At 43.3% G+C, this 22,976-nt stretch overlaps 1 protein-coding gene across 2 annotated transcripts in view; it reads left to right on the top strand.

Moving 5' to 3' along the window:
* The window catches only part of hyou1 (hypoxia up-regulated 1), a 67,463-nt gene extending 45,678 nt beyond the window's left edge, over positions 1–21,785 (top strand). Inside the window, exons 17-24 of one of the 2 annotated variants that reach the window (XM_057820927.1) lie at positions 3,454–3,606; positions 6,849–7,006; positions 7,089–7,176; positions 9,165–9,421; positions 9,509–9,593; positions 15,779–16,034; positions 16,105–16,200; positions 21,347–21,785. In XM_057820927.1, coding sequence (XP_057676910.1) covers positions 3,454–3,606; positions 6,849–7,006; positions 7,089–7,176; positions 9,165–9,421; positions 9,509–9,593; positions 15,779–16,034; positions 16,105–16,200; positions 21,347–21,393 — 1,140 coding nt within the window. In that variant the 3' untranslated portion in view covers positions 21,394–21,785. The remainder of the gene's footprint in view (positions 1–3,453; positions 3,607–6,848; positions 7,007–7,088; positions 7,177–9,164; positions 9,422–9,508; positions 9,594–15,778; positions 16,035–16,104; positions 16,201–21,346) is intronic. The other variant, XM_057820928.1, reaches the window with a different exon arrangement.
* The last annotated feature ends 1,191 nt before the right edge of the window (positions 21,786–22,976 follow it).

The raw sequence follows: 22,976 nt of genomic DNA, 5'->3' as shown, positions 1-22,976 counted from the left end.
CTCTCCAGCGTGTCCTGGGTCGTCCCCGGGGCCTCCCGCCGGTGGGACATGCCCGGAACACCTCTCCAGGGAGGCGTCCGGGAGGCATCCGAACCAGGTGCCCGAGCCACCTCAGCTGGCTCCTCTCTACGCGGAGGAGTAGCGGCTCGACGCCGAGTCCCTCCCGGATGACCGAGCTTCTCACCCTATCTCTAAGGGAGAGCCCGGACACCCTGCGGAGGAAACTCATTTCGGCCGCTTGTATCCGGGATCTTGTTCTTTCGGTCACGACCCAAAGCTCGTGACCATAGGTGAGGGTAGGAACGTAGATCGACTGGTAAATCGAGAGCTTTGCCTTTCGGCTCAGCTCCTTCTTCACCACTACGGACCGGTGCAGCGTCCGCATTACTGCAGACGCCACACCGATTCGCCTGTCGATCTCCCGCTCCCTCCTACCGTCACTCGTGAACAAGACCCCAAGATACTTGAACTCCTCCACTTGGGGCAGGATCTCATCCCCGACCCGGAGAGGGCACTCCACCCTTTTCCGACTGAGGACCATGGTCTCGGATTTGGAGGTGCTGATCTTCATCCCAACCGCTTCACACTCAGCTGCGAACCGCTCCAGTGAGAGTTGGAGGTCACGGCTTGATGAAGCCAACAGCACTAAATCATCTGCAAAAAGCAGAGATTCAATGCTGAGGTCACCAAACCGGACTCCCTCAACGCTTCGGCTGCGCCTAGAAATTCTGTCCATAAAAGTTATGAACAAAATCGGTGACAAAGGGCAGCCTTGGCGGAGTCCAACCCTCACTGGGAACGAATTCGACTTACTGCCGGCAATGCGGACCAGACTCTGACACCGGTCGTACAGGGACCGAACAGCCCTTACCAAGGGGCTCGGTACCCCGTACTCCCGGAGCACCCTCCACAGGATTCCCCTAGGCACACGGTCGAACGCCTTCTCCAAATCCACAAAACACATGTAGACTGGTTGGGCGAACTCCCATGCACCCTCGAGGACCCTGCTGAGGGTGTAGAGCTGGTCCACTGTTCCACGGCCGGGACGAAAACCACACTGCTCCTCCTGAATCCGAGATTCGACTTCCCGACGGACCCTCCTCTCCAGCACCCCTGAATAGACTTTACCGGGGAGGCTGAGGAGTGCGATTCCTCTATAATTGGAACACACCCTCCGGTCCCCCTTTTTGAAAAGGGGGACCACCACCCCGGTCTGCCAATCCAGAGGCACTGTCCCCGATGTCCACGCGATGTTGTAGAGGCGTGTCAGCCATGACAGCCCTACAACATCCAGAGCCTTTAGGAACTCCGGGCGGATCTCATCCACCCCCGGGGCCTTGCCACCGAGGAGCTTACCAACCGCCTCAGTGACTTCAACCCCAGAGATCGAAGAGCCCACCTCAGAGTCCCCAGACTCTGCTTCCTCAAAGGAAGGCGTGTCGGTGGAATTGAGGAGGGCTTCGAAGTATTCTCCCCACCGACTCACGACGTCCCGAGTCGAGGTCAGCAGTACACCATCTTCACTATACACAGTGTTAATAGTGCACTGCTTTCCTCTCCTCAGACGCCGGATGGTGGACCAGAATTTCCTCGAAGCCATCCGGAAGTCGTTTTCCATGGCCTCACCGAACTCCTCCCATGTCCGAGTTTTTGCCTCGGCGACCGCCGAGGCCGCAGTCCGCTTGGCCAGCCGGTACCTGTCAGCTGCCTCCGGAGTCCCACAGGCCAAAAAGGCCCGATAGGCCTCCTTCTTCAGCTTGACGGCATCCCTTACCGCTGGTGTCCACCAGCGGGTTCGGGGATTGCCGCCACGACAGGCACCAACCACCTTACGGCCACAGCTCTGATCGGCCGCCTCAACAATGGAGGTGCGGAACATGGCCCACTCGGACTCAATGTCCCCCACCTCCCCCGGGACAAGGGAGAAGTTCTGCCGGAGGTGGGTGTTGAAACTCTTTCTGACAGGGGATTCTGCCAGACGTTCCCAGCAGACCCTCACAATACGTTTGGGCCTGCCAGGTCTGGCCAGCATCTTCCCCCGCCATCGGAGCCAACACACCACCAGGTGGTGATCAGTTGACAGCTCCGCCCCTCTCTTCACCCGAGTGTCCAAAACATGCGGCCGCAAGTCCGATGACACGATTACGAAGTCGATCATCGAACTGCGGCCTAGGGTGTCCTGGTGCCAAGTGCACATATGGACACCCCTATGTTTGAACATGGTGTTCGTTATAGACAAACCGTGACGAGCACAGAAGTCCAATAACAGAACACCACTCGGGTTCTGATCGGGGGGGCCGTTCCTCCCAATCACGCCCCTCCAGGTCTCACTGTCATTGCCCACGTGAGCGTTGAAGTCCCCCAGTAGAACGAGGGAGTCCCCAGAGGGGGCGCTCTCTAGCACACCCTCCAAGGACTCCAAAAAGGGTGGGTATTCTGAACTGCTGTTCGGTGCATAAGCACAAACAACAGTTAGAACCCGTCCCCCCACCCGAAGGCGGAGGGAGGCTACCCTCTCATCTACCGGGGTAAACCCCAACGTACAGGCGCCAAGCCGGGGGGCAATAAGTATGCCCACACCTGCCCGGCGCCTCTCACCATGGGCAACTCCAGAGTGGAAGAGAGTCCAACCCCTCTCGAGAGGATTGGTACCAGAACCCAAGCTGTGTGTGGAGGAGAGTCCGACTATATCTAGTCGGAACTTCTCTGCCTCACACACCAGCTCAGGCTCCTTCCCTGCCAGAGAGGTGACATTCCATGTCCCAAGAGTTAGCTTCAGCAGCTGGGGGTCGGACCGCCAAGGCCCCCGCCTTTGGCTGCCGCCCAACTCCCTACGCACCCGACCCCTTTGGCCCCTCCCACAGGTGGTGAGCCCATGGGAAGGGGAACCCACGTTGCCTTTTCGGGCTGAGCCCGGCCGGGCCCCATGGGGACAGGCCCGGCCACCAGACGCTTGCCTTCGAGCCCCACCTCCAGGCCTGGCTCCAGAGGGGGGCCCCGGTAACCCGCGTCCGGGCAAGGGAAACTGGGGTTCAATAATCTTGCTCGTCATAAGGGGTCTTTTTGAGCCATACTTTGTCTGGCCTCTCACCTAGGACCTGTTTGCCATGGTTGACCCTACCAGGGGCTTAAAGCCCCAGACAACATAGCTCCTAGGATCATTGAGACACGCAAACCCCTCCACCACGATAAGGTGATGACTCATGGGGGGGAATCTATAATATCTATAAGAAAACCCTTGATGTTTATTTCCTGAAATTCTGCTAAACCCTCCAAATTTAGCTGGCAAGGGCAGTTCTGCCTTCTTGTTTCCATCGGAGCCTTCAAGCATCTTAACTGGTTTGCATCCCAAAAGAATGAGGCAAAAGATATAAATTCAATGCCCTGAAAATAAAATGCCTCGTTCACTGCAATCCAAATGTATAAATCTGAAATATACTGATGTGTATGTAGGATGAGGATAATACATCTGAAAAGGAAGCAAAGGATGAGAACAAAAAGGATGACAGCCAGAAGGTGGAGAGTACTAAGGACGAATCGGAAAAAAGCACCTCAGACGGGAAAAAAACGGAAGAAAAAGATGCCAGCCACCTCACTGATGACAAGGTAATTATTAAAATCGCTCCCCTCATTTATAGTCTCTTACTGGGAGAACATTTCAAGCCGTGAGACTTGCAAGCAATGTTCCTTCGAATTTTTCATGTGTCTGAGCAGACACACAAGCTTCCTGAGCACCACTGTGAGCAACATCAATTGTGTACGCTGTGGCCACTAAGGATGCAACAATACTCTGTTTTTTAATTGAACCGTTCGATACGCCCTCTTCGATTCAATACGCAAAAAACATTCGATCCAAATGAAAATCTCCCAAAATGTATTTTCGGAATTTCGTTAAAATGCAGCTTTCACTTGAAAAAACAAAACTCTGTCGGTAGCAGCCCCCCTCAAACTGCATGCGGGCTTTCTTGTGTACCGTCTTCAGAAGAGGCTTCCTCCTGGGGTGACAGCCATGCACACCAATTTGATGTTGAGTGCAGCGTATGGTCTGAGCACTAACAGGATTACCCCCCCCCCCCCACCTCTTCAATATCTGCAGTAATGGTGACAGCACTCCTGTCATTAGCCATGTTTAGTCATCTCTGCTAAATTGTTGCCATGACATCCGAGCTGCGGTAGACTTCCATAGAGCTCTCCCGCCACCCGCCTTCCCCTGGAGCTCCCAAGAATGTGTGTGTTTGTTTCCGGAAAACAGTAAAATATGTCTAAATGGTCAGTGAAGTCAATTTGGATTTATTCATATTTCTAGTTGTGTTATTCATGTTTTACGTTGGTGCACCTCATAAAGTTGAAAACGGGTAAATGCTGACGCCACACATGGCAGTTTGTTACGCGCCGACGTTACACAAAAATAATCAATTAAAAACCTCATTTTAGCACAAAAACTCTTGAGGAGGAGATGGAGGAAGAACTAGCTATACTGGAGTGCTCATGGAATGATTATGGATGTGATTATGGAATGGGAATAGGATTGTTTACTAGATTTAGCTTTTTGCACCATTTTGCAGTACTTTTCATTAAATCTACCTAAAAAAATGTTGTCCATGTTATTCAAGCGAATTTTTCTGTTCCGTGATTATTGGGATCAATAACTGACGCGTTGACTTGGGCCAGTGGTTTCGATAGTGGGGCCAGTGAACTTCAGAAGCTAATTTCCCTTATTGTCTACCCCTCAGAAGCTACTTTCTAGAGGTGCACGATAATATTCGGTCCAATAATAGGAATTATGACGTCATCACAATAAATCCAATAACATTATTAATAGGCCGTATAATATATAAAAAAACATTTGGCACGGTGTCGGTGGATTGGGATGGGTGCGTTTGAGTTATTTCATGGACCAAGACCACAAAAGTCTCCTCTCCTCTTGCACCAAATATTTTATCTGCTGACAAAGCACAATACTTGTTTGGTGTATGTTTGTTTTAGTTCAGTGGTCATTGTTCAGGGGAACACATTGTCAATGAGATTGACTAATTGATTGTGATTGAGTCAAATTTTATTTATTTGAAAAAATAAATATGGGCACTTTATATGAAGTCAAAACTGTTCTTGTCTTTGGTTTGTTCATTATAATAATGTTCATGTCATCATGAAAATTCTGGTTACATCAAAGGCAAGTCTATGCTGAATCCACCATTGGTATTTTTGGCTTACTCGTGTTCAAAAACCCATGTGAATATGCATTTAAAAATTATATATATATTATCGGTTATCGTATCGGCATCGGCCTTGAGGAGCAGGAAGTTATCGATATATGTATCTGTTTCAAAAAATGGATATCGTGCACCCCTATTTACAGTGGGACAAATAAGTATTTAGTCAACCACCAATTGTGCAAGTTCTCCTACTTGAAAAGATTACAGAGGCCTGTAATTGTCAACATGGGTAAACCTTAATCATGAGAGACAGAATGTGGAAAAAAAAACAGAAAATCATATTGTTTGATTTTTAAAGAATTTATTTGCAAATCATTGTGGAAAATAAGTATTTGGTCAATACCAAAAGTTCATCTTAATACTTTGTTATGTACCCTTTGTTGGCAATAACTGAGGCCAAACGTTGTCTGTAATTCTTCACTCTTTGCTTGGTGTAAAGAAATCAACTGTGGGAGCAATTATTAGAAAATGGAAGACATACAAGACCACTGATAATCTCCCTTGATTTGGGGCTCCATGCAAGATCTCACCCCGTGGCGTCAAAATGATAACTAGAACGGTGAGCAAAAATCCCAGAACCACACGGGGGGACCTAGTGAATGACCTACAGAGAGCTGGGACCACAGTAACAAAGGCTACTCTCAGTAACACAATGCGCCACCAGGAACTCAAATCCTGCACTGCCAGACGTGTCCCCCGCTGAAGCCAGTACACGTCTGCGGTTCGCTAGAGAGCCCATTTGGATGATCCAGAAGAGGACTGGGAGAATGTGTCATGGTCAGATGAAACTAAAATAGAACTTTTTGGTAGAAACACAGGTTCTTGTGTTTGGAGGAGAATACTGAATTGCACCCGAAGAACACCATACACACTGTGAAGCATAGGGGTGGAAACATCATGCTTTGGGGCTGTTTTTCTGCAAAGGGACCAGGACGACTGATCTGTGTAAAGGAAAGAATGAATGGGGCCATGTATCGAGAGATATTGAGTGAAAATCTCCTTCCGTCAGCTAGAGCATTGAAGATGAAACATGGCTGGGTCTTTCAGCATGACAATGATTCCAAACACACAGCCAGGGCAACAAAGAAGTGGCTTCGTAAGAAGCATTTCAAGGTCCTGGAGTGGCCAAGCCAGTCTCCAGATCTCAACCCCATAGAAAATCTGTGGAGAGAGTTGAAAGTCCATGTTGCCCAACGACAGCCCCAAAACATCACTGCTCTACAGGAGATCTGCTGGAGGAATGGGCCAAAATACCAGCAACAGTGTGTGAAGAGTTAGAGAAAACGTTTGGCCTCCGTTATCACCAACAAAGGGTACATCACAAAGTATTGAGATGAACTTTTGGTATTGACCAAATACTTATATTCCACCATGATTTGCAAATAAATTCTTTAAAAATCAAACAATATGATTTTCTGGTTTTTTTTCCCCCCACATTCTGTCTCTCATGGTTGAGGGTTACCCATGTTGACAATTACAGGCCTCTCTAATATTTTCAAGTGGGAGAACTTGCACAATTAGTGGTTGACTAAATACTTATTTGCCCCACTGTATTTCTTATTGTCTACCCCTGGTATGAATGATACAATTTACCATTCCAAAAAGTAAGATCCCAAAATGATTCTCTTGCAGGAGGAAAAGGACAGTGAAAAGAAAATCAAGGCAGAGGATGATGAAAACGTGACCAAACCTTTGAAAAAGACAAAGATCTCAGAAGACATTACTATTGAGCTGATCATCAACGATGTCCTGAATCCCACCACAGATGACCTCAACGCTTCCAAAAAGAAGTAAAGAATCAGTTTTCATTCATGTTTTTTTCTTTGCAACTTCTTTCCTGACAACCATTTGATATTTCGTTGTTTTTTTCAGGCTGCTTGATTTGACGGATCGTGACTTGGCTAAACAAGAAAGAGAAAAAATGCTAAACACCTTGGAAGCTTTTATCTTTGAAACTCAGGTAAGCACTTGTTTGTTAGTTTTTTGGAATATGGAATACAAGTTACTGGGGTGGGGGTCCAGTGTTACCTCGACATGTGTTTTGATTGTTTGTTTGATTCTCATGATTCCATATTTTTTACATCAGAATGGAGTGATTCCACATACAGTGGGGCAAATAAGTATTCAGTCAACCACCAGTTGTGCAAGTTCTCCCACTTGAAAAGAGAGGCCTGTAATTGTCAACATGGGTAAACCTCAACCATGACAGAATGTGGAAAAAAAAAAAACAGAAAATCACATTGTTTGATCTTTAAAGACCTAAATGAATATTTGGTCACCTACAAACAAGCAAGATTTCTGGCTGTCAAATAGGTCTAACTTCTTCTGAAGAGGTCTCACGAGGTCTGAGGCTCCACTTGTTACCTGTATTAATGGCACCTGTTTTAACTCATTATCAGTATAAAAGACACCTGTCCACAACCTCAGTCAGTCACACTCCAAACTCGCCTATGGCCAAGACCAAAGAGCTGTCGAAGGACACCAGAGACAAAATTGTAGACCTGCACCAGGCAGGCTGGAAGGACTGACTCTGCAATAGGTAAAACACTTGGTGTAAAGAAATCAACTATGGGAGCAATTATTAGAAAATGGAAGACATACAAGACCACTGATAATCTCCCTCGGTCTGGGGCTCCATGCAAGATCTCACCCCGTGGCGTCAAAATGATAACAAGAACGGTGAGCAAAAATCCCAGAACCACATGTGGGGACCTAGTGAATGACCTACAGAGAGCTGGGAGGCTACTATCAGCAACACAATGCACCGCCAGGGACTCAAATCCTGCACTGCCAGACATGTCCACCTGCTGAAGCCAGTATACGTCCAGGCCCGTCTGCGGTTCGCTAGAGAGCACTTGGATGATCCAGAAAAGGACTGGGAGAACGTGTTCTGGTTAGATGAAACCAAAATAGAACTTTTTGGTAGAAACACAGGTTCTCGTGTCTGAAAGAAAAAGAATACTGAACTGCAGCCAAAGAACACCATACCCACTGTGAAGCATGGGGGTGGAACAATCATGCTTTGGGGCTGTTTTTCTGCAAAGCGACCAGGACGACTGATCTGTGTAAAGGAAAGAATAAATGGGGCCATGTATTGAGAGATTTTGAGTGAAAATCTCCTTCCATCAGCAAGGTCTTTCAACAAAGGAGTGGCTTTGTAAGAAGCATTTCAAGGTCCTGGAGTGGCCTAGCCAGTCTTCAGATCTCAAACCCATAGAAAATCTGTGGAGGGAGTTGAAAGTCCGTGTTCCCCAACGACAGCCCCAATACATCACTGCTCTACAGGAGATCTGTATGGAGGAATGGGTCAGAATACCAGCAACAGTGTATGAAAAGCTTGTAAAGAGTTACAGAAAACGTTTGGCCTCAGTTATTGCCAACAAAGGGTACGTAACAAAGTATTGAGATGAACTTTTGGTATTGACCAAATACTTATTTACCACCATGGTTTGCAAATAAATTCTTTAAAAATCAAACAATGTGATTTTTCTGGGTTTTTTTCCCACATTCTGTGTCTCATGGTTGAGGTTTACCCATGTTGACAATTACAGGCCTCTCTAATATTTTCAAGTGGGAGAACTTGCACAATTCGTGGTTGACTAAATACTTATTTGCCCCACTGTATATTTCCCTGCACTTGCTCCATAAAAGTAACATTTGCTGACCACCACAATGTTTTTTTATTCATTTTTTTAGTGTTTCTAAATGCTAATGATTTGCCCTTTTGAACTAATTCATTATTCTTTTAAGCTTTTTGTCTGAGTTCGTTCTACATGATAAAATGTCTGAGTGAGTGCTCGTCCGAGCCTGGTGATTCCGAACATTTTGCCAGGGGTTTTAGTCTGGAAAACACGGTGTGAAATGATGACAGTGGAAATACCAGATACTATTAGAGCATTTGCAGAAAATCCTCTTTGAAAAATGTGCACATTTCCCTGTTTGTTCCAGGACAAATTATACCAGGACGATTACCAGTTGGTGGTGACGGAAGAGGAGCGGGAACAGATTTCCTCAAAACTGAGCGAAGCATCGACGTGGATGGACGATGAGGGTTACTCTGCTACCACCGGTCAACTAAAGGAAAAGCTTGTTCAACTTAAACATGTTTGTAAGGACATGTTTTTCAAGGTGGAAGAGCGACGGAAGTGGCCGGATAGGCTTGCCACCCTGGACAGTATGCTCAACACGTCCAGCTTCTTCCTGCGGTGAGGACTGAGGACAAGTCTGATGATAGTGTGTTTAGATGATCTTTGTGCTGACTTTTTTTCCCTTCTCATTCTCCCCATTTATAGGAGTGCAAGGCTCATTCCAGAAGATGATCAAATTTTTTCACAAGTTGAACTTAATGTGTTAGAAAAAGTCATCAGTGAGACAATAGTAGGTGAATTTTATTTATTCAAAAAATGGGTTTTTAAAGGGAACCACAGATTGAAAGACTGTAGTTCTTAAACGATAAATGCTAGTATGAGCAATATTAATTTGATATTCAAACCCTTCTTGTTAACCACTAGTCGCCATTGTTGTTGACATCGCAATGCAATGTGGGCGGTGACGTCAACGGGTGGTGCTGCTAGGCTTCCAGAGTATGACATAAAAATGTCATTTGTACTGCCCTTCGAATTTGAACCCGAAAGGAACTTGAATGGGCTGGACAGCACTGTCGATATTTCACAGAATGAGCAGCAAAAGCAAAAATAACAGGAAAGACAAGACGAGAGTAGGACAAAACCGGTAGTGTTCATTTGGCAAGTTAGGCTAGTGAAAGTGACAGCACTCTCCTACTCTAGTGACGTAGCAAGACAGTGACAGCTGTCGAGAACTCTTACTATTGTGAAACTATTGTGTGATCAAACTTATTCCAATATGTTTATGGAGATTGTTAGCATCCAGAGCTGTCGTGTGCTTTACATGCAGTGCCTTGCAAAAGTATTCGGCCCCCTTGAACCTTGCAACCTTTCGCCACATTTCAGGCTTCAAACATAAAGATATAAAATTTTAATTTTTTTGTCAAGAATCAACAACAAGTGGGACACAATCGTGAAGTGGAACAAAATTTATTGGATAATTTAAACTTTTTTAACAAATAAAAAACTGAAAAGTGGGGCGTGCAATATTATTCGGCCCCCTTGCGTTAATACTTTGTAGCGCCACCTTTTGCTCCAATTACAGCTGCAAGTCGCTTGGGGTATGTTTCTATCAGTTTTGCACATTGAGAGACTGACATTCTTGCCCATTCTTCCTTGCAAAACAGCTCGAGCTCAGTGAGGTTGGATGGAGAGTATTTGTGAACAGCAGTCTTCAGCTCTTTCCACAGATTCTCGATTGGATTCAGGTCTGGACTTTGACTTGGCCATTCTAACACCTGGATACGTTTATTTTTTAACCATTCCATTGTAGATTTGGCTTTATGTATTGGATCATTGTCCTGTTGGAAGATAAATCTCCGTCCCAGTCTCAGGTCTTGTGCAGATACCAACAGGTTTTCTTCCAGAATGTTCCTGTATTTGGCTGCATCCATCTTCCCGTCAATTTTAACCATCTTCCCTGTCCCTGCTGAAGAAAAGCAGGCCCAAACCATGATGCTGCCACCACCATGTTTGACAGTGGGGATGGTGTGTTCAGGGTGATGAGCTGTGTTGCTTTTAAGCCAAACATATCGTTTTGCATTGTGGCCAAAAATTTCAATTTTGGTTTCATCTGACCAGAGCACCTTCTTCCACATGTTTGGTGTGTCTCCCAGTTGGCTTGTGGCAAACTTTAAACGAGACTTTTTATGGATATCTTTGAGAAATGGCTTTCTTCTTGCCACTCTTCCATAAAGGCCAGATTTGTGCAGTGTACGACTGATTGTTGTCCTATGGACAGACTCTCCCACCTCAGCTGTAGATCTCTGCAGTTCATCCAGAGTGATCATGGGCCTTTTGGCTGCATCTCTGATCAGTTTTCTCCTTGTTTGAGAAGAAAGTTTGGAAGGACGGCCGGGTCTTGGTAGATTTGCAGTGGTCTGATGCTCCTTCCATTTCAATATGATGGCTTGCACAGTGCTCCTTGAGATGTTTAAAGCTTGGGAAATCTTTTTGTATCCAAATCCGGCTTTAAACTTCGCCACAACAGTATCTCGGACCTGCCTGGTGTGTTCCTTGGTTTTCATAATGCTCTCTGCATTTTAAACAGAACCCTGAGACTATCACAGAGCAGGTGCATTTATACGGAGACTTAATTACACACAGGTGGATTCTATTTATCATCATCGGTCATTTAGGACAACATTGGATCATGCAGAGATCCTCACTGAACTTCTGGAGTAAGTTTGCTGCACTGAAAGTAAAGGGGCCGAATAATATTGCACGCCCCACTTTTCAGTTTTTTATTTGTTAAAAAAGTTTAAATTATCCAATAAATGTTGTTCCACTTCACGATTGTGTCCCACTTGTTGTTGATTCTTGACAAAAAAATTAAATTTCATATCTTTATGTTTGAAGCCTGAAAAATGTGGCGAAAGGTTGCAAGATTCAAGGGGGCCGAATACTTTTGCAAGGCACTGTATGATTAGGATATACCGGTACTGTGAAACACAGAAGTTTGAAAAATTTTGCAGATTGCCTGTGCATTACAGAACACGAAAACTTTGATGCCGTTTGCCTTAACAGAGACTGTCGTCGGACCGAGAGTGCTGCCTTACCCGATCGGAACCGGGTCACCGCCCATAATATTTTTGTCACGTAAAAGCTCTGTCCAGATTGATGATCTTCCTGCAGGTGTTCTCAGATTTTGCGCCATTATCAGAGGTCTTGTGTTGGTGAATAAGCACTCTTTTACATTGTTGGACGCCTGTAATTGTCAACATGGGTAACCCTCAAATAAACAAGTTACATCATAAACATACATATGCAACTCGAATATGGCGTAAATAAATGCTTAATAGATGGAAAACGAACGAACAAATGAATGAATATGGCGGAAAACACTCAGGTGACTTGAAGTTCCGCTCTGGAACCCCCAATTTGGCCAAATTTCCAAAATTGTCCACTTTGCATGTGTGATACATCATTGGAAAGCTTAGTCTCAATTTTCTAGGGGAAGAAAATTTTTGAACAGGATGGCATTTCTAAAAATAAAACATTTAAATAGCAAAACCCTAACTGGAGGTGAGAGCATAATTAAAGATACCATGATTTTAACGAGATATTATCGCGTACTTATCTCTTTTTGAAAATGCGACAGTAACGAAAAAAAATACAATTAAGCGATAGTTATGAGGTAGATATCCATGACTTACGTACACACACAAATTTTTTCATTGTGTCATAATTTGTTTAAAAAATTATTCACTCGCATATTTTAAACATTTTAAACAAGTCTTTTTTTTTTTTTTAAACGAAATATTAGACATCAATTAATGATTCTAAGCTAAAAATGAAATTTCAAATAATATATACGATTACTTCCTTTTATGGCTAGGTTAAAACAAAAGCGGTTGTGCGACGTCTGTAAACAGGGATTTCCAGGGTAAAACGGAAAATTAAAATTAGTTCGCGGGCTTATTGCACCATGACTGCTACGGCAGCATATGGACATATTGTTCTATCAAACACAACAGTTGTTTTGGCTTAAAATACTGCAGTTTATTTTAAAGAGGGGTGCAAGAGCAGAAACTGCTTTTTCAACTGCTTGTCTGTGTTTTGCGCCATATATTAATTTCAGTTTGAATGCTAGCTGGCTATTCTATTTTCTGGCCAACAGATTATAATGCCGCTTTACTGTATTTTGTACATTGACATAAAAGGACTGTCATGTCCTTAAAACACATTTGCTGCATGCAGGTAGCGTTCAAAACCACACTGTTTAATAACATTAAAACCACAAGGACCATGTTTAGTAACATTAAAACCACAAGGACCATGTTATTTTTTTTCAACATCGATAGTATGTGTATTGTTCATCAATCTATTAGCTGCAATCAGTAACAAGTCCTCAGATGAAAACCAAAAAACGGTCCGCCAATGCAGAATCAAGGTTGGACCCCAAAGCAGACAATAACAGGGGGATTGCGTACAAGCGTTTATTGAACACACTCAAAAAACAGGTGATCGAACAAAGGGAGACACATACAGTGGGGCAAATAAGTATTTACTGTAGTCAACCACTAATTGTGCAAGTTCTCCCACTTGAAAATATTAGAGAGGCCTGTAATTGTCAACATGGGTAAACTTCAACCATGAGAGAATGTGGAAAAACCCAGAAAATCACATTGTTTGATTTTTAAAGAATTTCCAAATCATGGTGGAAAATGAGTATTTGGTCTATACCAAAAGTTAATCTCAATACTTTGTTATGTACCCTTTGTTGCCAATAACGGAGGCCAAACGTTTTCTGTAACTCTTCACACACTGTTGCTGGTATTTTGGCCCATTCCTCCATGCAGATCTCCTCTAGAACAATGATGTTTTGGGGCTGTCGTTGGGCAACACGGACTTTCAACTCCCTCCACAGATTTTCTATGGGGTTGAGATCTGGAGACTGGCTAGGCCACTCCAGGACCTTGAAATGCTTCTTACGAAGCCACTCCTTTGTTGCCCTGGCTTTGTGTTTGGGATCATTGTCATGCTGAAAGACCCAGCCACGTCTCATCTTCAATGCCCTTGCCAATGGAAGGAGATATTCACACAAAATCTCTCGATACATGGCCCCATTCATTCTTTCCTTTACACAGATCAGTCGTCCTGGTCCCTTTGCAGAAAAACAGCCCCCAAAGCATGATGTTTCCACCCCCATGCTTCACAGTGGGTATGGTGTTCTTCGGATGCAATTCAGTATTCTTTCTCCTCCAAACATGAGAACCTTTGTTTCTACCAAAAAGTTCTATTTTGGTTTCATCTGACCATAACACATTCTCCCAGTCCTCTTCTGGATCATCCAAATGCTCTCTAGCGAACCGCAGACGGGCCTGGACGTGTACTTTCTTCAGCAGGGGGACACGTCTGGCAGTGCAGGATTTGAGTCCCTGGCGGCGCATTGCGTTACTGATAGTAGCCTTTGTTACAGTGGTCCCAGCTTTCTTTAGGTCATTCACTGGGTCCCCCCGTGTGGTTCTGGGATTTTTGCTCACCGTTCTTGTTATCATTTTGACGCCACGGGGTGAGATCTTGCATGGAGCCCCAGATCGAGGGAGATTATCAGTGGTCTTGTATGTCTTCCATTTTCTAATAATTGCTCCCACAGTTGATTTCTTAACACCAAGCATTTTACCTATTGCAGAGTCAGTCTTCCCGGCCTGGTGCAGGTCTACAATTTCATCTCTGGTGTCCTTTGACAACTCTTTGGTCTTGGCCATAGTGGAGTTTGGAGTGTGACTGACTGAGATTGTGGACAGGTGTCTTTTATACCGATAATGAGTTAAAACAGGTGCCATTAATACAGGTAACGAGTGGAGCCTCATTAGAAGTTAGACCTCTTTGACAGCCAGAAATCTTGCTTGTTTGTAGGTGACCAAATACTTATTTTCCACCATGATTTGGAAATAAATTCTTTAAAAATCAAACAATGTGATTTTCTGTTTTTTTTCCCACAATCTGTCTCTCATGGTTGAGGTTTACCCATGTTGGCAATTACAGGCCTCTCTAATCTTTTCAAGTAGGAGAACGTGCACAATTGGTGGTTGACTAAATACTTATTTGCCCCACTGTAAAAGGATCCCTGACAGCAGGTAGGAATCATTTTTTAAAAAACGGGGAAAACGGCGGTGAGAGGCAGATTAACGAAAAAAATGGGACAAGGAATGCAAGTAGCAACGAAGGGATCGAGAGTACAAACTGTCAAATGGCAGCAAGTCAGTATCTCAGCAACCTGCCTCGGATCGGTTTAGACACTGCTGATGAGCTGGAATTGGATCCAGATACGATGTCGAGAACTCATCCCTCTAGCTTTATCACAAAACCATCTTACCAGGAGCAAAATGTGACAAAATCATGCCAGTCGTCATACTAGCTTTGCTATTATTATAGAGCAGAGCTATTCTCTCAGTACAACCCAACCGTGACCAGCGTGTGTTGACCATGTAAAATATGGCGCCCCCCCGTCAGTCAAAACTTGGACTAAATATTAGATGTTTAAATCAATGGTAATATTTTATGTTTCTAATAACATTTTTTGCAAAAGAGAACAATTGTGGATTATTAGAGCCTACAAGTCTTTAAGTCCGTGGTTCCCTTTAAAGTAAGTCTGCTATTCTGGAAAAAGAAATGGAATTGTTTGCTATAGCAAAGTTGGTGTGTATTCTACAGGGCGTGTGGGATTCAGCTACGGTATTTTGGCATTTTAAGGGGCACTTTTTACCTACTGGGAGGCGTGCCTTAAGTGTCTTTGTGTGTTCACGTGCACACTTCTCCCTTTCACGTCCGCCTTTCCTCTATATCAGTGCTACTCAATTATTTTCTGTTACGTGGTTGATTGAACTTAGTTTGTCGAGTGTGGAAACTGAATCTGGAGTTATAACATCTGTCAGTAAATGTCCTGTTGTTTTTACAAAATCGGTCGTTACATCTCTTTTTGAATCTGTCTAGACATGGAGGAACGAGACTGCCGCTGAGCAGGAGAAACGTTCTCCAACGGAGCATCCGGTCATGCTTTCAAAAGACATTGAAGCAAAGCTTTCCCTGCTGGAGAGAGAACTCAACTATCTGCTGAATAAAGCAAAGTTTGCCAAACCCAAGTCTAAAGACAAGGTCAAGAATACCACAAGCTCTAATAAAAGCAGCAACAGTGAAGATGAAGAGAAAATCACACCCTCCACAGAGGAGGGCACTGACAAAACAGGCGGTGAGTATTCCCTTGTCCAATTAAACGATCATGAAGTGCTGCTAAAATAACCTTGTCTATTGAACTGTAGAAGACAAGCTTCCGGATGACTCCGCGCCCACCGAGGAAAGCGCAGCTCAAATAGAAAATGATAGCCAATCACAGCTGAAAGAGGAAACACAAACAGGTAGGTCTAATGTATATGGCAGTTCCAAGGTGTAAAAGCAATAAAGGAAACCTCTTTCACTAAAGTAAGCAAGCAGTGTTGTTTTCGGCAGCCCTTGTAGTATTTGTCTTCGTCTTTTGCTACCGGGCCGCACAGAAATAATAATTTAATTTAATTTAATAACGACCGCATTCTGGCTGAATTAACCCTGTGCCCCTGCTTAACACACCAATATCCCTGTCTACTCTAGATATAATACTACGGGATAGATTAGAATGTCGTCATAGAAATCCATCGATTAGACTGCTAGCAGTACATCTTGTTTGTGTATATAATATATCTATTAGCGCTTGTCCTCGATAATAACGTATTGCTAGGCCGGGGGTGCAGCACATTTGTTCCCAGAAATAATTAGCCCCCACACGAGCGAAGAAGACTGGAAAACAGACGTCTTTGGAGATATTTTTACGGCGAAAAAGGCACCTGACGAGCCTACAACCTCGAAGACCCACGAACTGCGAAGGAGTGGATTTGTGACCCGTTTGTGAATAAACCGAGTGATTCGAGCATGTCTGTGCAACAGGAAGATCAACTTGTAGAGATCGCAAATGACGGCGACCTTATAAATCGTACATTTGAGACAACTCTACCGAGGTTCTGGATTAAAGTCATTCTGGAATATCCTGACATCGCTACAACAGCATTGAAAACCTTGCTACAATTTCCAACATCGTATTTTGTGATGCAGGCTTCTTAATTAATGTTTAACGACAAGGCGAAGTCGTTAATGGTGAGAGCGGTGTGAAGTTGTTGTGTCCAGCTTACATGGCAGGATGTGTCTGAGGAGAACCTTTCTACAAGTCCTTTCATGATCAAATGTAAGGTAATATTCCTTTCTTTCAAGAAAGTTTGTAGTGTTTACTTTTGAATCGCTGCATTTGCGCATTTTGCGGCTATGTTTAACGTTACGCGCATGCGCAGAACCGCATCGTTGCAATTTTTGATGGGTTGCAAAATTTGTCAGAACACCGGTCCGTGAAAAAAAGACCCAAATAACACCGGTCCGTGGTGCAAAAAAGGTTGGGGACCCCTGGAGTAGAGAGACTGAAACAATGACATTTTGTGGCTCTGTCGCATTTTCCTCGTTCTGAATAATTCCCCCTCAATGGGCTGAATAGTAAAACAGATGAAACCATTCTCCTACTGACGTCATCCATCTGTTGGGGACGCTAGAGCCCTATAATGGTAGGCGTGGATAACTGGGAGATTAAAAGACTAATTTCTTGTCATCTGCGCGTTGCCAAATTGTTGTTTATAGTCGAACTGTCTCAAAATATGATTGTAATTCACATAATAATTAGGGCTGTCAAACGTTTAAAATTTTTAATCGAGTTAATTACAGCTTAAAAATTAATTAATCGTAATTAATCGCAATTCAAACCATCTATAAAATATGCCATATTTTTCTGTAAATTATATATATATTCTGTAAAATAAATTGTTGGAATGGAAAGATAAGACACAAGATGGATATATACATTCAACATACGGTACATAAGGACTGTAGTGGGCATTTCACTCTACTGTCATTTAAATCTGTCTATGCTGTCCTCACTCCGAAGCGTCTACTTTTTCCAAAGCTAGACAGCTAGTGAACGACGCCTTAATTATCAGACTTCTTCCTTTTTCATCTGATTTATTAATAAAATGGCCTCAAACCATTGTCTCTTTACACCGTCGTAAAACTACCAAAAAAAAGTACACAAGCATTGCATTAGCAACAACGTTAGCTTAGCACGCTATACAGGTTCACTAAACATAAACAAAAAGCGTCTCATACAAAAAATATAACATTTCGCTTACTAACATAATATGTACATTCTTTACAACAACCATACATACTTACGGACAAATCTTGTCCAAGGACCATATAAGCACAACATTACAATGTAGGCGTCAGCCCGAGACGTCGTGCAGCCATATTGAACTGGCAAGAAAACAATAAACCATGTCGCAAAGCGACCACAAGAGTTCGCTGTTAGACAGCACAAAAAGCCTTGCTGTAAAACTTACCAAAAGGCAGAATACTGTCTGAGCGGGACATGTGCGTTAATTGCGTCAAATATTTTAACGTGATTAATTTAAAAAATGAATTACCACCCGTTAACGCGGTAATTTTGACAGCCCTAATAATAATGCTATTTAAGACTTTTTTTATCCTGTCGTACGCACTTTAATACTAAAATCTTTGACCAAACATTTGCGTATTCGTCAACTAAAACTCGTAACATTTTCAAATGACCAAATTCCGACTATCGTGTATTGGGGGGCAGATGGGGACCCCTGCTCTACTCAATATTTTTACAGGATATTCTTTTTATCCACGTACTTTTCCCCAATAGCTAAATAAATAGTATGGTCATGACAAATAACTCTTGTGCTAAATGGAATATGAAATAATAAAAATGCATTTATTCAGTACGACATGGCCAAATTACTCCATAATGGTCAAAACTGTCGACTTCACCTTTACTGTCGCACCTCCCAAATGATATTTTATGCCACCGTAGTTAGTCAGGCTTTGTCATTTCCCTGCCGACTTTGGAGAATGTAAACAAACCAAGAGGCTAGCCGACATGCTAACCCAACCCGAGTGATGTTTCAGTCTTCGAAGCTGAAAATCACACATAACTAGCATGGAAATTTCACACGACAGCAAGGTTGTCGATTGTCTTCACCAATCGGCTACCCGCCCGGCGGCGAACAAGTTAGAGCTTCTCGCTCCCCTGCTGAGGGCAGAGGGCTTGTTTGCGGGTAAGCAGCTGGACAATGACCGCCGGACAAACCAGCAGACGTCGGAGGAGCGCGTAGCTGCCAAATTGTCAACACGAATATAGCAAAATGCTTTACTACACAGCGGTAGACTTAAACAGCGAGAGAGTCATAGGAGAGTGGCTGCAGTTGTTGTGCAGCTAACATGACAATGTATCTAAGTAGAGCTTTTCTACATGCCCATCCATGATCAAACGTAAGTAAATAGTCCTTTATTTAAAGATAGTTTATAGTGTTTACTTTGTAATCGCTGTATTCTCGGCTAATTTCTGATCGGGTGGAAAATATGACAACACCGGGCTTGAAGAGGGCAATAAGCAGAGTATAGTGCTCTCCCGGCGGGGGGATTTGCGACAAGCCGCCGGTCGCCTGCCGAGGGGACAAGGAGCATGTCAGCCACAAAATGCAAGCCACCTACATATTAAAATGATCCCAGTATTTGACATAATACAAAACACGATGTTTACTCACTTTCTCGTAAGTCCCATGGTCCCACAGTAGTAGGGCTTGTTTTGGCCAATATCCACCGGTGAATGGGAACCTTTTGAAACTCCAAAAAGGCTCACATGCCTCTCCCTGGTGCAGCAACATTTTTATGCAGCCGTTTGACTGGCGTGATGCTAAAATAAACGAATTAATCCCCAAAATCAGATGAATCCTTAGTCCTTCCCATACAACAAGACTCCTCCTACTGTACACGTCACAGCGCCCTCTTTCTCAACTCGAGACTCGAGCCAAAAGTCACTCATTTTCATGGCGCAGGATTAAAAAAATTAATATTTAAAACAATGGCTTCCACACACATCCAAGCGGTCCATTTCATTCAGGAGCATAAAAAACCGCGTGAAATATGAAATAAACATGCTTTTTGGTGTCATACACACTAAAAAAAGTTTGTAACGTCGACAAGGACAATGGCAACTTCCAATGTTTTTATTTGCAACCGGAAGTGCAGAACACTCCTGTAAGCTGTAGCAGACGCCAACAAAATGAAAACGCTGCTTTGCACTCCCAGCGAGTCGTCCACGCTCTCTCCAGTCCGTTCTGTGGTGCGCTTAGGGACAGCATTTAAAATACAACATTCAAAACACTACAACCTAAAGAACACATTTAAACCCGATTCATTACAATGTCTTCGACGGTCCAGATACAGGTTGAAGCATGTGCTGCGTGATCCAAATATACCCAAATGTTTTGTTAGTACATCCCCTAGCAAAAAGCATGGAATCACCAGTCTCGGACAAGCACTCGCTCAGACATTTTAATATGTAGAACAAACTCTGATAAAAAGCTTGAAAAAATAATGAATTAGTTCAAAAGTGCAACTTTTTAGCATTCAGAAACACACGAAATGAATAAAAAACATTGTGGTGGTCAGTAAATGTTACTTTTATAGACCAAGTTCAGGGAAATATATATGGAATCACTCCATTCCGAGGAAAAAAATATGGAATCATGAGAAACAATCAAGGAAATAACGATCAAAACACATCTCTAGTATTTAATAGCACCACCTCTGGCTTTTATGACAGCTTGCAGTCTCTGAGGCAGGGACTTGATGAGTATTCTTCATCAATTTGGTGCCAACTCTTTGGTTGCAGTTGCCAGATCGTCCTTGCAGGTCGGAGCCTTGCTGTGAACCATTTTTTTCCAATAGGGTCTGGGCTATTTACAGGCCATGACATTGACTGGATGAGTCTTTCTCCAAGTAATGCTTTTTTAACAGTTTTAGCTCTGGCATAATGCACTGTCATCTTGGAAAATGACATATTTTCAATTGAAGGCATAAGAAAGCTGTCTAAAATTTCAATGTAAACGTGTGCATTTATTGAAGATTTAACCACAGCCATCTCCCCAGTGCCTTTGCCTGACATGCAGCCCATATCAAGGACTGAGGGAATTTTGATGTCAGGCAGTCCTCTTTGTAAATCTGACTGGAACAGCACCAAACAAAAGTTCCAGCATCATCACCTTGTCCAATGCAGATTCTTGACTCTTGACACCTTGTCCAATGCAGATTTTTGACTCTTGACAAGGTGATGATGCTGGAACTTTTGCAATAAATGGGGGGGCTGCGTGATGTCATCACTCTAAATATCTCAAAAACGATAGCTGCATGAACAAAAAAAATTGAAAATCCCATATCGATCGACCTCTAATAGTTATCCAAGACATGTTTTTAGCTTGTCACGAAAAAAAAAAGTTAGTCAACAAAATATTCTCGTCATCGTTAACGAAAACAACACTGCAAGCAAGTTTATTTTTCTTACATGGTAAACATGGCTTCAAGGTTCCTCAAGTGTTTTTTCTCCCCGACCCCCTTTGTCATTTTCAGGACCAGAGAAAGTCAAATCTGAAAACCACATCGGTGATGAATTATAACAGCTGGACCTGGGGAAATAATCACAATATTTATTGTTAGTGTAAATGTTGGCAATTTTCATTTTTGATCTGATGCTCATTTGTCGAGCATGTGTATATGCCGTTTTGGTTTAAGACTGGAAATGAGTTGTCCCTCATTTGACTCGCTCGAATCGGTCTCGGCAGCATACATTTCACACCGTGATGGAGAAATGTCATTAACTGCTAACTTTGTTTTAGTTATTTTTGGTCTCTGTTGCACTGTATTTTTATCCTTAACTTGGTTGTATGCCGATACTGATGAGCCCCGCGACCTTGGAAGTGAAATTGTAAATTGTAATTATCAGTAAAACTCTGCTTTATTGGCAATACAACACATCGGTTTAATAAAGTACAATAATATTGACCATGAATTGATTCATTTTCTATTTCATCCCTACTAATCCAAAAACGGAAAAGTCAAATGAAGGTGGTCTTAACGGGCCTCACGCCCGTAGAGCTTTTTGACATTGGTTTGGAGTCGTCCGGGTCAAAATTGAAACTGTAAGGCCAGTTAGTTTAGATTTTGTTGGGTTTAACACAATTACGACTGGGGCTGGGTCAAGTGAGCCAACACCCAGAACAAACCTCACTCTACTTTTTAAATTTTGAAATCAAGAAAATGTCAATTGAACATTGTTTCATCCTTACCCTTTTCAAAAAGCACCCAGCCATTTTTTGGGGAAGGATGCTGTTCCAGTACGACAATCAGACGTCTTCCTTCCCTCTCCGGTTCTCCTACTCTTCTTTTCTCCCTCCTCCCACAGGGAATGATGACCCATCATTCAATCAAAGCCATCCGTCTTGACAAGCGAGGCCAATGGCGTACCGCAAGCAACACGTAACTTCCGCTCATTAATATTCATGACATTAGCGACTGTTGCTCAGGGGGGGATACGCAACCGTTTGTCACTAATAGGACATGAATGGAAATCGTGTACGAAGGAGATGTTTACAGAGCTAAACCTACCAATTCTCTCTGAAAGTGATGTCCCTGGTGCCAAATACACTGGCAAAGATGTGGAATAACATAAAAATGCTCAGTTAAAGAGATGGCTTGAGTGTGTCAAAGGCTGAAAAAGATGAAAAAAAAATGAGTTGACCTAAGCATAGCCTTAGCTTTTTTATCGACGCGACTGACAATGACATTCTCCTGTTTCAACAAGCTATCCTTTACCATCAGCCCTGTCTTTCTTTATATCTTCTGGTTGTCCTACGTCTCTTACCGTTCTTGTGGGTAATTTAGTTAGTTTTGTGTAGCGATCGCAAATGCTCCTCAGTGACAGCCAACAAACACTTAGAATTTTTTCATTGATAACAAATCTTATATAGTTACGCTTCCCCCTTACTAAAGTTTGTTTTTTTTATTTGCAACAGAAAACCATTTTAATTCTTTTCAGGTCAGTAATTGACAGACAAGCAGCACGGCACGTCGTCACGCCAAAATACAAGTTAAAAATATCAAAACGGCTTGCCTCTTTGTCCTCTGAAGGAGCATGCCAACCCAACAAAATGTTTACTGCATATGAAATGTGGATGGCTTCACCGAACTGGCGTTAAAACGT

The sequence above is a fragment of the Corythoichthys intestinalis genome, chromosome 18 (genome assembly GCF_030265065.1).
Source record: "Corythoichthys intestinalis isolate RoL2023-P3 chromosome 18, ASM3026506v1, whole genome shotgun sequence".
NCBI classification, from domain to species: Eukaryota; Metazoa; Chordata; class Actinopteri; order Syngnathiformes; family Syngnathidae; genus Corythoichthys; species Corythoichthys intestinalis.
The sequence above is the reverse complement of the archived record's forward strand: the minus strand, read 5'-3'. Positions and strand labels throughout refer to the sequence as shown.